This window comes from Globicephala melas, chromosome 13, assembly GCF_963455315.2.
Source record: "Globicephala melas chromosome 13, mGloMel1.2, whole genome shotgun sequence".
Classification (NCBI taxonomy): domain Eukaryota; kingdom Metazoa; phylum Chordata; class Mammalia; order Artiodactyla; family Delphinidae; genus Globicephala; species Globicephala melas.
Window position 1 is genome coordinate 27,221,445 of NC_083326.1, and position 17,619 is coordinate 27,239,063.

General features: G+C 47.5%; 1 protein-coding gene across 4 annotated transcripts in view; it reads right to left on the reverse strand.

Moving 5' to 3' along the window:
- Positions 1-655: 655 nt before the first annotated feature.
- ZNF516 (zinc finger protein 516) overlaps positions 656-17,619 on the reverse strand; it is a 113,824-nt gene continuing 96,860 nt past the window's right edge. For all 4 annotated transcript variants that reach the window (XM_030868198.2, XM_060310735.1, XM_030868197.2 and 1 more), the window contains exons 4-6: positions 14,340-14,444; positions 13,426-13,493; positions 656-4,801 (exon numbers count right to left, since the gene is read on the reverse strand). In XM_030868198.2, the coding sequence (XP_030724058.2) occupies positions 4,742-4,801; positions 13,426-13,493; positions 14,340-14,444 (233 nt within the window). In that variant the 3' untranslated portion in view covers positions 656-4,741. The remainder of the gene's footprint in view (positions 4,802-13,425; positions 13,494-14,339; positions 14,445-17,619) is intronic.

Below are 17,619 nucleotides of genomic sequence, written 5' to 3' on the forward strand. Positions count from 1 at the left end.
TCCACAAACTCCTCAAATCGGCGTTTTCATCCAAGAATGGAGGGGCATGAAGGGGCCACCAGTGACCCAGGCCTGGACGCTCTATTTTCTGCACCGACACAATGTGAAAGCCACATTCAGGTCCTCACCCCATCCCTTCCTTTTCCTGCCAATTGGGACGCAGATCTTTTAACTTCAAAACACGTGTTATCTTTTTACATTAAAATTCTGTTAGTGCATCTGAGGCCCCCACGTCCTGTTTCTGCCATCTAAGCAGTAAATCTACTGCAAGTCTTAGAACAGTGTGTGTATTTGGCGTCAGGAAATGAGAGGTGCCCGGGGAAAATGAGAAATGCAGAGTCACCTTTAAAAAAGAAAAAAACTGTGCGTGTCCTGGAGTCCACAGAAGACTTGAAAAAAATACTGCGGCCATCTTGGCATCGTTTTAGATGAACCATCTTGTAAATCATCCCAAAACTCTTCTGCTTATATACATACAGCGCACTAACACTTGGGTTTGTGTTCAGACAACAGAAATTTTCAAACCACAGATCCGGACGGGCTGTCCAAGGATTTAAGCCACCTCCTGAAACAGGGGAAAAAGGTCTTACAGATCTCAAGAACTCCAAGATGTTTTTATTGATTTCAGTTTCCAATAGAATGAATATGTTTTCTCTAAATATTTTTTATCACACAACTGAAACATTGAATTATTTTTTCAGAAATAGAGTTAAATACAACAATCTAGTTACAAATTCTAATATAAAGAGTACAAAATATAATGTTATAACTTGTATTTTAAAAAAGAAATACAAACTCTATGGTCTTTTGCATTTTACTGCCTCAAAGCATAATTAGCAAAGTTGAAGAATGAACATTTTCCCCTCAGTCACTCCACACAGACACACTACGGGGCACCTAAACCATCACTTGAAGTCCTGGCCTGTGATTTTTTTATTCTCTTTCTTTTTGCTCAGTGTATAAAATGTCCTGCGATGAGAACACACCCGAGTTAAAAGCAGTGAAACAGCATACGCTGCTTCAGACACGGAGACATTCTGAAAGTGGAAAAGTAAAGTTGTACAAACGCGTTCGTTGTTTTGTGCGTCGATCACACCCCCCAGGGGGTGATTTGCCTGTTTTCAAGACAGCACGTCGGTAAAGAGAATCTGGCCGTGAACACCCAGGAGGTGCGTTGCGTTCCAGGCACAGACTGAGAACTGCCATTCACCTTCTGTGACCCTGTGGGCTACACTCTATCTCCCGCTGGAAAGAAGGTGCAGCTACCTGAGCCAAGTGCCTGGGAAACAGCAGGGAGGTGTCACCTGCGACCTGCTGGGCCCGAGGCCACATCCCAGAGGCCTGCCAAACGATGACCCTGCGTGTGCACGTGCCTCCGTGTACTGTCTGCCTGACGCTGTACACAACCTGTGACTCAGCGGCCAGATCTGAAGATGGTTCTCGACATCCTGGGCAAAACCAATGCTCCGTAAGCTTGCCAAAGTGGCATATGTCATCCCCGGGGCCATTTCCTGGAGCACCTTCGTTTCAAGGAACTAGTGTCTTTCTTGGTTTACAAAATAAATAAAAGTAAATATTGGGAAGCATCTCTTAAAGCACTGAATACTTTTCAAAACCAAAAAGGCAAAATCCACTTGGCCTGAAAATCTGTACTGTACCATAACCGAGGTGAAACGCCTCCATCTGAGATGGTCCCAGGGCCTTCCAGGAACCAGGGGAGAAAAGCGACAGAACGGCTGACCAACGCCCGGAGAAGATGCTTCAACAGCTGAGTTTTCAGAGAATTTAAATGTTCATTCTTCAAGTTAAGGAATATGAGTGAATAACCTGAAAGAGTCTCTAAGCTCATTATTTGTGTTACAACAACGAGGAACAGGGCGAGCAGGGGAGGGGGAGGAGTGAGACCAGCAGCAGGAGTGTGCAGGCGGGGGCGGGGAGACACACGGAGAAGCTGCAGTGTAGACAACCAAACCCTTTATTGTCTAAGTTACATTGACGCCAACACTGTCAAATCCTGTTAAGAAACAAGGAAACAGCAGATTGGTAGAGGTAGTAGAAAGTCTGTAACAGTCAGAGGGTGACTTACAAGAGAGACCATGCGGAAATTATCCATCGAAAAAAAGTGAATCAAAACACATTGGCTAAATAAATAAGAAAAACACATATCGTATTAAATACTATGGTCAAACTGACATAAACACATGGACAAACCAATACAATACTGATGCTCAGTGGAAGAAGGGAAGCACAGTCGGGCCCCCAGACGGCTTGTCTTGGAGGGTGGTGTTCTTGGACGCCGCCCCCCCACCCCGGACCCCCGTCTGCTGAATTCAGGGAAAACCTTATTTCTGTGCTCCAGGTGGAAACAAGTATTCCAACTGGCTCGGGCCGCGTGTACGGCCAACGGGACCCCGGGACGCGCCCCTCTCCACCATGCTCCCCGCAAAGGGGTCTCCCGGGATGACACCTGTGGCTCTGAAGGCCGCCTCTGAAACGGTAAGAACGTACATGATCGTGTCACTCTGGGTACAGAATTCCTCTGAATAACTAAAACACAGAGAAACAGACCGAATCACGAGCCCCTGTGCGTTCCTGAACTGTCACCCTTCGCTGTCAGCCAAGAAAATAAAAGCTAGAAAATGCAGAAACCATCACTGTGGGGAGACTACGGAAGTGATCAAACGTAAGTCAACAGAAAGGCATGTCGATTTCTAGGGTGAACAGAGGAATGTAGCTCTGAAACTTTGCTCAAAATAACTTTAGAGGACAGTCACTGAATCGTATCTGCAAGGACATTCCTAATGACACCAACACGACAGATCATTCTGGTACATATCCGGTGTAAGAATATCAGGAAAAAATAAGTAAAAAAGTTATACATATATACACACACATACATGCAGCTATATGCGTGTGTATATACATGTATATATATATTTATAGATATAAGCTAGCCAGTTACATTGCATTGTTTGCAAATGTTGCAAAGTAACCTGAACGGTCAAGTAATTTAAATTCAGTAACAAGGAGAATCCACACCCAAACATTAACTAAGAACAACAACAACAACAACAACAACAATAATAATAAAATTCAACGAATCATTAGAACAGGAAAACCACACTTTAGGGGGTGTGTGTGTGTGTGTGTGTGTGTGTGTGTGCGTGTGTGTTTCAACAAGTCTTTGTATCAGAAGCCCATTTTCTACAAAAACTGCACTAATCCATTACTGTATTAGGTAAACTGTCGCTCTCACCAGTATTAAAGATTAGGATAATTTCTGTACATGTAAAATTATTGCTTTTTTGAAAAATATATTTAGCATATGCTCGTTTTAATCCATTTCCTGCCTTTACAAAATTTCACAATTAAAAAAAACCTAGTAAAGCTTTTGCAAAAAATTTCACAGAACATTTTCATTCAAGGCAGCAGTAACTTTTGATAATGCATAAGATCATTATGTGCAAAAGTCTGACACTCTCAGAAACGTCACCATCACACACGGTGTCATGGTAATCGGAAAAGAAAATATCTATATCTGTGGAATACAATTTCAACTGCGTACACTGCAAGGTTTAAGACCCTTTGTTACGGCCCTTAACTCCCCACCGCTAAAACTGGCATCTGCGCGACTGAGGAAGAGGTATATAAGCTGCCCGACCCACGGGCCGGGGGGACCTCCACGCTCTGGGAATGAAGGGACTCGTCCCATGGAGGCCCCCCGGCCCAAGAAGAAAAGACGCCTACTTGCTGGGACAGATGGACAGGAAGGCAGGGAGGGAGGGGGGCGCAGGAGGCCCCAGAGCACCAGGACCCCGGCGACCTGGGCCCCCCCTGGGCTCAGGGGATCCTCCCGCTAGGACTAAAAGGGTCCAAATCGAGGGGGGTTCAGTGGCTAGATCATTTGTTAAGACAGGCAGTCTTCCGTTGTAAGCAGTTTGCAGAATGTAGCCCTGTTACCAAAAGGTCCTGAGAATAAACAAAGAAGCCTGCTTTGCTTAGTGCTCAACCAGCTCTCTTCTCCCAAGCACAGCAAAAGCCTTCCCACGGATGTTTCCTCCGCCGGATTCACTGAGCACAGATGGGAGAGAGGGACACACCTGGGAAACGCAGAGGGCCCCCAAGGGGATGCGATGGGACCACTGAGGAAGGAGGACCTTGTCACCCGCCCGCCCCCCATCGAGCCTGTTTCCACAGCACCTCAAGGCCCATCCTTCCTCTTTTATTCACTATTTTAAATACCCACTGAGACAAGGAGAGACCAGAGCGTCAAAACTCCGTCAACCTGGACCCCTCCGCCGTCTGTTCTGACGTCACCTCCAACAGGCCTCTGAGCAGCGGCAGCGGCTCCTGTTTCAGTGCTTGGCTGCTTCACTCTGTCCGACACACACGAGCATCTTTCTTCCAGTGTCTCAAACCTGTCTTGAACAATATCGATGCTTTGCGCTCCTACCGTGGCTCCCACCTCCACCGTTTATTATAAGAAAATACGGACTATGGTCGGTGAGCACATATATGCATATAGAATATCTACACGTAATTCTAAGTCGAGCATCTTTGTTGATGTTTAACGTGTAACAAGGAGAAGCCCTCCCTTCAGCTTCCGCTCCGCCCAGCGGCTGCAGGATCTGAGGTGTCCGGTTGGGAGTTCTTCCACGGGGCGGTCAGGGTCACGGTCGGGACATCCACAAGGGAACTGCGGACGCTGTCCCGGGGCACCGGGGATGGTGAAAGCGTGTCTCTAGGTTCCCTTTCTGAGAGGCACTGTTTGGACAGTATCTGCATTAGAATGGTCTCTCCCCTGGGGAAAAAAGAGACAAGAGAAAAGCTCATTTCTGCCTTTGGTTTCCAAGTGCATTTTTCCTATTAATTTTCTTAGCAACGCCCAAAGCACCAACAGCAACCTTCACAGAGCCACTGAGTCAGGTCGGCAGAGACCCCTGGCTTCAGCTTTAACTCACTGCACACGAGCAGGCTATGTTTGCACTGTGCCTTCCTGCCTTCCAAGGCAGCTTGAGAAAATCACCCCCAGTTATCTACAGAGGTTCATTAGCCGTCTCTGTTCCGCATGCAAGAACAGCAAATCATAGTGCCTGAACCAGCTCCGGAGGAAAGGTTACAAAGATGGCCAGATGGGGCCGGAGGACTCAAAACAGCAGTGCACCGTGAGTAATACAAAGCGGGGTTCACAGGTGAACGACGGCGCCAGAACAGGGTTGGATTTGGGGGCCATACGAACCAGAAGTACAGCACTCCCACAGGTCTGTCAGCACCCGAGGGAGCGTCCACCCATTTCCGTAAATAATTACCACGTTGGAAAAACAGAAAGGGTTATTCTACAGTCAAGGGAACTGCAAGATGAAAACGAGAATGAAGGAAAGCCGATGCTTTCAGAGGAGGCTCTCGCACGACACGTGCAGCATCGCTGTTTGAACAGTGGAGTTTACAATCTGAGGACACGACAGGGCAAGATGAATCTTACTTAACTGCATTAACCTTCAGCTAAAGTCCCGATGAAGTAAAACCGACAGCTTGAAATTAACATGCACACATAAAATGCAGCGCTCGTGTGAAATTCCAACTGGTTTCCAGCTATGCCTGCAGGAACCCTAGAAATAAGTGTGTGTTGGGGGGGGTCTGGTTGACATAATGAATTAAGTGCCTCTCTTTAGTTAATAGTTTCAGAAAACTCCTACGTAAAACTAGCTCTGCATTCACGACACCTACCAGTCGACATCTAGCAGAAGTCAGAAAGATACTCAACAAAATTTTATGGGGGGCTGGGGGGAGTGGGCACAGTGGTACGGACAGTAGTTTATTTGAAATGTAGGAAACAGTAACGGAATGAGAGAGGTGATAAAACTTCCTTAAGTAGATGGTGAATTTCCTGCAGTAAACTGAGAAGGATGTTTTGCATTTTTGCACAGCGACATCATGCCGTGGGGAGATCCATCATCGACAGGGCTCATTTGGAACTGGTTCCAGATACATTCGAGGACGGAAAATGGCCTTTGTGTTTACGGACAGAAAAACAGGAGTTATTGTTAGCTGTTAGGTGGCTGGCCTTGAACGTTTTGAGGAAGTATGTAGCAAACAGACTTGCTGGGGAGTCCATAAATGGGCAAGGAATGTGTATGAACACGTGTGTTGTGTGTGTCCAGATTCTGTATACACAATCCAGGCACCTCCTTGGATTTCCCTTCCTTTGGACCAGAATACACAGACTTGCATTGGAAGAAGGAAAAAGGATGGTTAGAGAAGAAGCATGAAGATGGCCCTCTGTCCGTAAAGGACTGAAGTTTTACACTGCAGGCTCAGAAAGTTTTAAAGCTTTGTATTTTAGAGGGACTGCAAAATCTGGCTAACCCGAATAACCAGGTTGTTTAATTCAGTCCACAGATCTAGAGGCACAGATGCCAAGTTTCTCTTTATAAGTGAGGGGATGTGTTCAAACAGCATCTCACTTTTAAGAGAGCTGTTTTCACTTTCGATTCGTTGGGACCAACACCTTATTCCTCAATACAGCAGTCCTATATAGGGTTTTTAAGAAATGACTGAAATTCATCTGAGAAATGAGGCCCAGGGGAAAATGCAGCCATGGAAGAAAGGAGTCACAGAAATACTTAAATTAAGTGGACACATGATATCTGAGCGCAAACAAGTTGCTTTTATTCTCCCACAAAGAAAGAGGCATCAGAAAATGAGAAGCACGCTTTCAGAAAACTTGGCTTTTCTTTATTGCAGCTGTGTGAATTGTGGACTCTTCAGTAAAACTGAACAATATTTATTCAGAAATAAATATTATCTTTCTTTAAGGCGTTTCAGCGTTCCAGGGATGAATAGTGACTTATGGAACTTGACGAGGCCTACTTTTTCTTCCCCTTTTGTCTTATAAGGTAAAGGAATGCATATGTGCTCATGCGTGGAAGTGACCCACACACACAAAAGCCTATATCCTCTGGGACACAGGTGAGTCTCTCGGCCTCCGTGGACCAAGGCCTGCATTAGACATGCGTGGTGATGCTAAACGCTTAACAATGTACAGGGAACATCTTACTGGCAAGGACCTTTCCCAACAAGCCAACAGTTAGTTAGCTGGGACTCGCGTTATTACACGTCATTTTGGATAAATCACTAGTTATATTCACGACTTTTCACCTTATGTTACACTGAGTGGGAAAACGGATACTGTGTTTCAAGACATTTGGTTTACATGAGTAAGAAAATTACTGAGACAAACCAGCTGAATTTTGAAATGCGATCTGTGATACTGAGAATCTAAAAGTGACACTGAAAACAGATCATACATAGATTCAAATATACCAGCCTATGGGATTTCTCCATCGTTTGCATTCTAATCTCCGTAGCTAAAAATGAGACAAATTAGGTTGCCATTTTTCTCCTCAGTTCCCTGTATTTTGATTAATGGAATTATTCCTCCAGCTTAACTATTTTAAAATAGCATTTAGAATAATAAATAAACTATTAATCATAGTCTATAAATTTTGGCAAGGAATTCAAACAAGTCGTAACACCAGATTTCATATTTCAGCAAAAGACGGTCTGGTCTTTTAAGTCCCAAAACCAGGGGAATGGAGGGAGAGAGGGTTAATTTTTCTTGGTTTTAGAAAGACCATTATTTAATTTCTAACATTTAACGACCAATACAATTGGAAAAATAAATTTCTCCACAACATTAAAGAAACCCCCCCTACTCTTTTCTCTAACATCCATAGCGCAGTGATACCAATATTTTAAAAAGCATATTATTTTCAAAAAATGTTCTTTCTAATGATGAATTTTGATGACTACTAGAAATTAAATGTTCAGTTGTGTTAAATCTATGGCAAAGCATCTTGAAAATGATGCTATACGTGAATTCCTCCTCTTACGTAGAGTTTTGCTTGGGACATAAGCTTCTCTTACAAAATACAACAGGCGCCAGTAGCGGGTGCCTTTATTCCCCAGGGCTGGAAGATTCATCCCCACAGCTAGGGAAGCTCCACTAATGAAGAGGGCTCCTGGCTGCCAGGGCTCAAACCCTTTACAACAAATGCAAAGGAACGGGATGCCCACAGAATAGATACTGTGCCCAGGAACAAACTATCCGATACCCTATTACCCAATCCAGACCTTTAACTTCCAAGGAGTCGGTAATCCTTTCCACCCCACCCAACAGAGGAATGTGCTGATAAAGAAACTGCTCTGGGATCTCCGAGTTCAAGTGCAAGCCTGTAACACAGAAGGGGCTTAGCCAGTGTGCGTGCAGAAAAGAGACCACGACCAAAAACACATCAAAAGGAAACTCTCTGGCGGAGGGGTGTGGGAGAGAGATGGGTTGGGAGGTTGGGATTAGCAGATGCAAACTAGTATATATAGGACGGATAAACAACAAGGTCCTAACGTACAGCACAGGGTACTATAGTCAATATCCTGTAATAAACCATAATAGAAAAGAAGAAAGAAATAAACTGCATGTATGACCTTGTAAACACAAAAACAAAAAAGGAAACTTTTATTCCTCCTCAAGTAACTAAATTAACTGAATTTAATCCACTCCAACGTATGTATATTATGACATTAGGATTACCCCGCATAGGAAATTCAGATATTAATACAGCAAAGTAAGGGCAGCTGCTGTATGGCTGTGGGTACAGACATGGCGTCTGCCCGCCAGCGTGATGTTGTCTGAACACAAGGCAGCAAACCAGGGAATTACATTTATGTTGACAACACTTTTCTCAAGCTAAGAGCTCTCCCATCTTCCCTTTAAGGCACGACTAGCAGCTAGACTGTAAAACAAAACAAGACAAAACCAGGGTGTTTACAAGCACACGACCAGGTTCTGACAAAGCAGGGAGATGCTGAGAAGAGGGAGTGGCCGTGACGACTGAGCACAACGGTCCACGATGGGCACGTGCACACAGGCATCAACACGTGCATCTGCATGTTTACACGCATGTGCACCGTACATATACACGGCGCCCGTGTCTCCCCAGCTGCTCAGGACAACTGCTCACTCTTGGAATAACTGACAACAGCTAACGTGCTGGACGTCTGGTCTCTGCCAGGCTCAGTCCACCGTCCTCGTTAATCTTCTCAGCAAGTACAGGAGTATGTGCTGCTGTGGTCATCATTTTACAAATGAGGAAACTCAGGTGAAGTTCACCTGCCTGAGCTGAGGTCTAGGTTAGAGTCTCCTACTCAATAACCCAACATCTTAACAATTCAGCCTATTGAGTCCCTCGGAGTAGAACTGGCTGATCTTCAACGTTGAGAGCTATTAAATATTTATATGTTCTCCACCAGGATCAAACCCACTTCAAACCCACATATTCGCCCGCCAAGAGGCATCACAAACTTGACTTGAAGGTCAGCTGGAACTGGTTTTGTCCGGCTCCTCCTGCCACGTTCCAGGCTCCAGGAATGGCTCCTCCAGAGAGCTGGAGCCTGAAGCCAGCACCCGGGTCCACTCCATCCCCTTCCCCTCCCTCCCATCCTGCATCCAACCCCCAAGTTCTTCCTGCCGCCAAACATCCCCACACCCATCTGCTCTCCGCAGTCCCACCCCAGCTCGGGCCGCCTCTGGGTCTCGCTGGGATGATCCCAAGCACCTCCAGAGCAGGGCTCAGCTCACCGTCCGGAACCTCCGCAATCCATCCCCGACCCAGACTAACCCGACTCTCCTACAGACACACTGGTGACGTCATCCCCGGCTCAGGGTTCCCACTGCCCTCGGGATGGAATTCCCACATCTCAGCGCTGGTACCCAACGGCGGTGTGTCTCCCCAGGCTCATGTCCTGAGCGCCTGGCCACCCGCCCAGCTCTCCCCCCATACGATTCCTCCAACGAGACATCTCTTCCACCTCTGGGGTTGGGGTCGGGGGGGTATTGGCGGGGGCATCTGCCGGCTACCCGCACCCTGGCACAGTCTTCTCGACGCCCCAAGCCTGGTTCCAGGGCCCTCACCCTATCACAGCGCTGCACCTCTCTGCCCTGTTTTCTTATCTAAACCACCCACTGGACCTCAGGAACCATGAAAGCAGGAAAAGTATTTACCTTGTCTCCCAACATCCTCGTTATCTCCACCAATATGACAGAGCCTGGCACACAGGAGGTGCGCAATAAATACTGTTAACGAGTGAATAAATGATTATTGTGAAACTGAATTCCCAAATACTGTTTCCGTTAGATAATTTAACATCTATTATGTGTATCTATAAAAGTCCATCAACTGTTAGTGTTACATCAAGTAATTTATGCGTGAATACAGTGTTGTGTGATTTTAAAAACTCCCCTGATCCACAGCTTCTAGGGCCCACAGGAAAAGAATGATTTAAATATTAATTAGTTGATGTTTGTAAAGCACACTAAACATGAAAAAGAACATGGCTGGTAAGTATAATGAGTCCCGTTCTAGACATAAATAACCACAGAATTGTCCTATGAATCTAGATCGTATTCTGAATCTAAGACAGCAGTTGTGATTTTTGTAAACAGTGAGAACTCCAGAATAAGAGAGAACAGTAAGATATAAGCCGACAGCTACTACTGCTATGTTGTGCACTTATCCTGGCAGACACATCTCTATGAGAATTCTTAAATTCCAAAATACGTTAAAGAAAACAGAATTTCCTTCAAGAACCAACATGTTCAGCGATTGATCAACAAAAGCTCCTTTTAATGCGACAGAGGACAAAAAGTACTTCCAGAGGCCGTCTCTCGAATATGCGAGCACGAGAGGTGTATACATCCAGCCCAGTTTTGGTGTCACGGGCCTGACGACCACGGTCAGGAGACTGAAGAGCAGGACAGCTGACCCACGGAGGCCTCGCCACAGGAGTAAATAGCTCCTAAGACCACAGTATTGAGTCACTGTACACGTGACACTAAGAGGTGGGCTGGTCATAAGTACAAAACTGCAGAACTTGGGTTTACAGAGACAAAGACGAAAATACAGATACATCTTTTCTCTTTCATCCCCAAGAATGGGTAACGACTGTGATGAATTCCCAGCATAACTATAAGTAACAAAGAACTAATTTAAAATAGAGTCTTAGTGACTTGCTTTGTTGATCTATTTCTCCCTGTACCAGGAGCCTTTTGAAGAGGCTTAGGTAGAGTCCCTGTGCACCAGGTAAACTGACGTGTGCTCCTGAGGAATCTCACTGTGTTATTCAGAGACCTGCCTGGTGCTTCCCGGCCCCGTCAAACGCTCCTCTGGAAAAGCCGAATCTTAGGCGGACTGAACGGGCCGCTGTGTCTGCAGGAATGCTCTGGACTGACTTCACTTGTACCGTCAGTATGTAATTCTCCAATTACGGCACGACCTTGCCGCTGCTACAACCCACAGACACGTCACCGTGTGCGCCTTGTCGAAAGGGGGTTTTACTTCTGTTTAAAAGGAGAGTGTTGCCTAATTCGAGCTAAGGTCACATGCATCCAGAAATCTTTTAATTCTGCGTTCAGTGAGATGTTATTTTTTTCATCAATTGTCACAGCATCGTGAAATAACAGCTGTCGTTCTAAAACCATGGGTTTTATTAAGAGAGAAGTCACTTACTAAAAAACTATAACAAAGGGAAAGGCATTCTGTCCATGACATATGAAGAAAAGGCTTTTAACAAAAAAACAGGGATTCTGAAAATTCGATAAAAAACAAAACCAGAGCCTCTGATCAGGTACCGTCCATCCTAAGGGCAGCTCAACCGTGAATTAGCAGCAGGCTCTGGGCAGTGTTTTTATCGCTCACTATTGTCTTCTAGAGAAACGGACTGGAATTTCTGGAGGTTCTTCTGTCATCTATGTCACCGTCGTCACTGTCAACGACCGTGAATCCCACACGTGTCCAGGCAGGGTGTGCTACCTGGATCTGACCACCTGGACCGGATCCCGGACGTTTGTTCTGGCAGCAAGGAAACTTTCCCCTCTTCATTTACAAGGGGGAGAGGTTGCAGTTACAGAACATTCTACGGCAACCAATCAGAAAGCAAGAAGGTTATGGAGAAAATGCTTGTGGGAGAACGAGGACGGGTGTGACATCCTGTCAGGGGCAGAGAGGAAGAAAAGCTCTGCAACCACATGCTCTTAGCCCGGGATGACGGCACAGACCACTTAGGACGGCGTGTACCCCCTTACTTCAGAGCTACAGACCGCATCCCACAGTCACTCGTGCCCAGAAGCTGGCCACCTTTTGTAGATTGAATGCACTAAGGCCACACGTCTACGGTGACCCACGTTCTATGTACACGCATACGGGTATCTTACGCATTATGGCCGAGCCGGTGGCGTGCATTAGACAGAGAGTCAAATCAGGACAAAGATGAGGCCCTGAGACACCCAACTCAGCAGAACGTCTCTTATGGAGTGATTCAAAAATACGGTTCTGAAATAATGCCATGTGCAGCGACATGGATGGACCTAAAGACTGTCATACAGAGGGAAGTAAGTCAGACAGAGAAAGATAAATATTAATCGTATAATGTCGCTTAGATGTGGAATCTAGGAAAATGGTAGAGATGAACTTATTTGCAAAGTGGTAACAGAGTCACAGATGTAGAGAACCGACTTATGGACACCAAGGGGAGGCGGGGGGAGGGACAAACTGTGTGATTGGGACTGACATACGCACACTGCTAGATATAAAACAGACAACTAATAAGAACCTACTGCACAGCACAGGGAACTCCACTCAAATCTCTGTAATGGCCTATATGGGAAAAGAAGCTAAACAAAGAGTGGATATATGTATAACTGATACACTCTGCCGTACACGTGAAACCAACACAACATTGTAAATCAACTCTACTCCAATAAAATTTTTAAAAAATACGGTTCTGAAGGGCTTCCCTGGTGGCGCAGAGGTTGAGAGTCCGCCTGCCGATGCAGGGGACACGGGTTCGTGCCCCGGTCCGGGAGGATCCCACATGCCGCGGAGCGGCTGGGCCCGTGAGCCATGGCCGCTAAGCCTGCGCGTCCGGAGCCTGTGCTCCACAGTGGGAGAGGCCACAACAGTGAGAGGCCCACGTACCGCAAAAAAAAAAAAAAAAAAAAAATACGGTTCTGAAGACAAGAGACAAAGCCTAACTTGTTCTCAAGCTAACCTCCAAGCAAAACATCTTGAGTGGAAAAGTATGACTTTCTGGTGTTTTCTGTCACCAGCGGTCTCTACCAATTCCATCACCCACAACAAGACCCAACGCGGCTGCATCGACCCCGACCGTGTCATTCACGGCCTGAGCCACCCTCAGTGATTATCAGGCACCCACAGTCTGTCCCGCAAGACTGGGCTCTCATTCACAGCAACAAAGCTACTTACACATCTGGTAAAACACCACGTGGTACCCTTGTGACGACCATCGTGACACCCCTCTTCCCAGCTACGCGACATGAAAACCCACACACCCGTGAGTCGGGAGACCTACTTGTTTGGGGGCATCTGCGGAGGTGGCGTGGGCTTCAGCACCTCGGAGGCCGTTAGACTCAAACAGCACTGTGAGAGCAAGTACGTGCGTTAGCAGGGGGACGCTAGCTTCCCGACGCCCCGCGACACGCATCCCTTACAGGTTAAGCACTTGCGCAAAAAAAAAAAACAACGAAAAAAAGACCCAGCGCCCAGCCTGTGGCCGGAAAATACCAGTTTACCATAACACTTACTGTAAGAAACTGAAAACGCTGCCTGGGGCCGGTGCCCTTTTTAATTCAGGCTTCGTCGCCAAAGAGACCCATCAGTGACAACATTAATTAGCCGGGCGCGTGCAGAGGGCCCCTCCTTCTGCGCCACTTACCGTTTGGCCCCTGTCACTTTGCATCAGACCCGACCCGGGTACGGATGCGTCCTTCACGCTTGGGATAAAGCACCCCCGGCCCCGCCTCGCCCTGGCTGTGTGGTGCGCCCACCACACACACGTTGTTTCCCCCGATTCCATCTCAGGCAAGCTCTTGACAAACAGGCCGAGGAATTCTGCCACTCGGCACCCACCGGTCCACAGAGGCCAGCTGGTGCCGAGGAGGAAAGCAGGCAGCCGGGTGTCATGCCGATGGGGGACGTGGGTTTCAGTGCGTCCTGGTGGCAGCGTAACTCATTACCCCGTGCACTTCTGAGAAGTCCACTCTACTTAAAGTGGAGCATTTGCAAGACAGGCTTATCTCAGATGAAACCACACAGCACTTGGATGCAAAGGAAAAATCATTTCAGGTGCAGGTGCCGGATAGGACAGCCTAGAGTGTCATCCCAGGAGAGAAGGCCTGACCCCTCACCTCACCCGGGCGAAATCTAAACCTGTCACCAACTGTGCAAAACAGAGACTGCCTCCCCCCAGGGCCCCCGGGCAGGTACCTGTGTGAGCCCGCGTGTGGGCCCGGAGATGGCTAGACTGGTGGAAGCACTTTCCACACTCCACGCAGACCAAGTCTCCCTGGTGGGCCGGCGTCCGGAGTGTCCCTGGGCAGCGGTGCAGGGGCGGGGGAGGGAGGAAGGGGGCGAGAGGAAAACATCGTCAGCCCCTCCGCTGTGTCCTGATGGCAGGCACCTCCAGGCCCCCGGACAGCCCGCACACGCAGGACCGCGAGGGAGCACAGATTAGAGAGGATTAAATTCCACTCTCATGACGCGCCCTCAGGTGTGTGGGACCCAGGCAGCTGGTGGCCCGCATCCGGCCGATGGAGTGATGCGGCCAGACCAAGTGAGGGACCAGGAAAGCAGGGCTGGGCCCTGCCCCCAAGGCGACGCTGGGCCACACGCCTGGGAGCTGCGCCATCCCCACCTACCCCCCCGCCGGCCCCTTACCTGTGTGTCCTGCGCATCCCGGGCAGAGCACAGACGGGACACCTAGGAAGGAGGCCGGTCTTAGAGTGCCGACCTCCTGTTCCCTCCTGACCCTAAAAGATGTCCGGCTTTTGCTAGAAAAGGGACGCAGAAGACTCACACCTGTCTGTCTGCCTTTTCTGGATGAGGGCATCTCTCTGAAGAAAAGCCTCATTTTTCATGTAACAGTAGCTCTGAAATGACCTCCCTGAGCCTAACCTTCCCATCAGGCTCAACGGTAGCTCAACTCAACGGGAAAACAAAAATACTAACTAGAAAAAGGTATGCCTCTAACAACAAATATTTTTAGATGACGCTCCCTGAGCTGAGTGTTTACACACCTGAAGTCTGACATTTGAATGTAAAAGTTGAGTGAAAGGACGACCAAGGGTCTTAGCCAAACAGCTGAGACCGTATCATTCTCTTGTCCTCATTCAGAAGCCACAACACATACAAATGATATAAAATTGTTTCTACATTACAGGTACTGTTTATGGAGATAACAGTCAAAGAAATGCACGAATTGTAGGGCAGATGGTGGATTTCTCGTTGGACAAGTCATGAATGTGAGTCTCCGAGAAAGAGAAGAATTTGCCCACAAAGTTCTCAGCTTCTTCACCACCTCCTTCAGGGATGCGAGGAGAATGACGACACATTTTAACCCACTCATGCCCTGTCATTAGTAAAAGATCAGGGTGTCAGCTTCCCAGTAAAACACGGAAAGTGTCACCTGGCCACGCGACCCCAGGAGCCGTGGGCTCATGTGCTGAGACCACCCGCCTCCTCTTTCCTGGAGTTCTGACCAGGCCAAGTCGGGGGGAGGAAAAGCTGAGGAGGGCGTCCCTGGATGCCTGACCGATGGGCCCAAGAGGGGGGGCCGGGACTCCTGAGTGCGCCGGACACCCCAGTTCTTCTGACCACAGGCAGCCAGCGTGAAGACGGCTTCTATCAACAGCTAACATACTCAGCCGTTCAGGGCGGTCCCTCCCTCCTCTGATTCTGGTCCAGGAAAACCTCAACTTTATCCTCGCTTTTGCTGCTCCCTCCTTTTCACTGTGAGCACCCTCCAGCTGGGCTCCTAAGAAGACCCTCTCTGACAGCCGCTGTGGTTGCCTGGATTTTCCCAAGAATAATGGGGCTGCATCTAAGTGCAGGTCCTAAGGATGCCCCCAGGACACCCACCGATGATGACGACTCCCCCATGTGGCCTCTGCATCTAATGGTCAAAACTAAGCCATTATCATACTTTTTTTTTCTAGGTAATTCCCACCCAAACTAGCAGCAGAGAAAGCACAGCCCTTGCACCCACTCCCCATTCATTAGGTATGCATCAGCACACATGCACACACACACACGTGCACACACACACACACACACACACACATCGTCTTCCCATGCATTCTATCTTATCATTGTCTCCCTACTTTTTAAAGAAAAGACCCTTGCCCTTTATGGTCAATAATATTATGCCCAAGCTACTTCAAAATTCTGAGCTAGTGAGAAAGGTTACAAACTTCATTTGAATTGAAGGCTACCTGGTGAGCAAACAGCTCTGCCACTCTGACCTCAAAAGTAAAGTTGTGTATAGAAAGTGGGCTCAAAAAGGAAAGGAAGAGGCCTTGACGGGTCTTTGGGGGCACCTGCAGACTCTCCTCCAAAGCCCTGCCAACATGCACTCAACTTCGTTACGCTGCCCCCGCCAGGGGAGGGAGGAAACTGAAGGATCCCGCAAAGATGCTTCCGAGATTCACACAAAGGAAGTACAAACCTTCTGTCATCATCCTATTAATATGTCTTGGGCATACAAGACTTTTTTAAAGTCTCAACAAGAAAAACCTTATATGTTATCCTATCCAGAATTATCCTGTTCTTTTATTTTCGATTTTTTAAATTCTAAAATCCAAATCATCCTCTACCACAGGCTGGACACAAATTCTGGAAACACAGATAATTTACTATTTTATGACCGTTCTATCAACAAACCACTCACGTTACACTCATACCTGTTTCCAGACTTGCGATCTACACAGCAGAATGATCACAGGAAACGTAGCTTTTTTTAATCCTTAAAGGATTAGGCTTCAAGCCCCTAAGGGAAGTGACGATGATCGTTTCCAGGTAATGTCTTTTCTCTTTTGGCAGAGTTTCCAGACTATTCATTTCTACACAAACATCATTTGGTCAAAACACAGGTGGGGAAAAGCTCTCTGAGGATTCCCTCTCTTAACCTCATAAAACCTTGATGTCTCAGAGGCATCGCCCGAGAGCACCGTTCTCTGTCTCAAGACAGGACCTCCCTCGAGACTCACAGGATCACACCTCCAGCACCACAAGGATGTCGTGTCCACAACAGGTGAGTGCCTCTTCCTTTACAAGATTCCCTTCTGCACGTTTCTGCCTTCCTACCGCGATACGTGTCACCCACGGCCCGCGTGGGGAGGCTGCGATCTTCACTCGCAGACGACACCCCTCGGGGAAACACAGCGAGACTGCATCAGAGGACAGCGTGAGTCCCCAAACTGCTGACAGACTCGTGGAGTGGAGATGAATTCGCTCAGATTCTAGACTCTCAATTCCTGATGCCAAAGTCAACCACGTATGTACTCAAGAAAAAAATGGGTGCTCAGCGAGGAGTAGAAACCAAAACCTTGAGAGTTTAGTTACTGCAAATTCAGTAACGTGCCGGGAATGTAATTTTTGGGAGCGGCTGCACATAGTTTCTAGGCTGCAACAGTAGACATAGAGTCTCCGTAACAGGAAACATCACTTCTCTGTTCACCCCTCAAATAGACCTCGCCACAGCTGCTGGGTT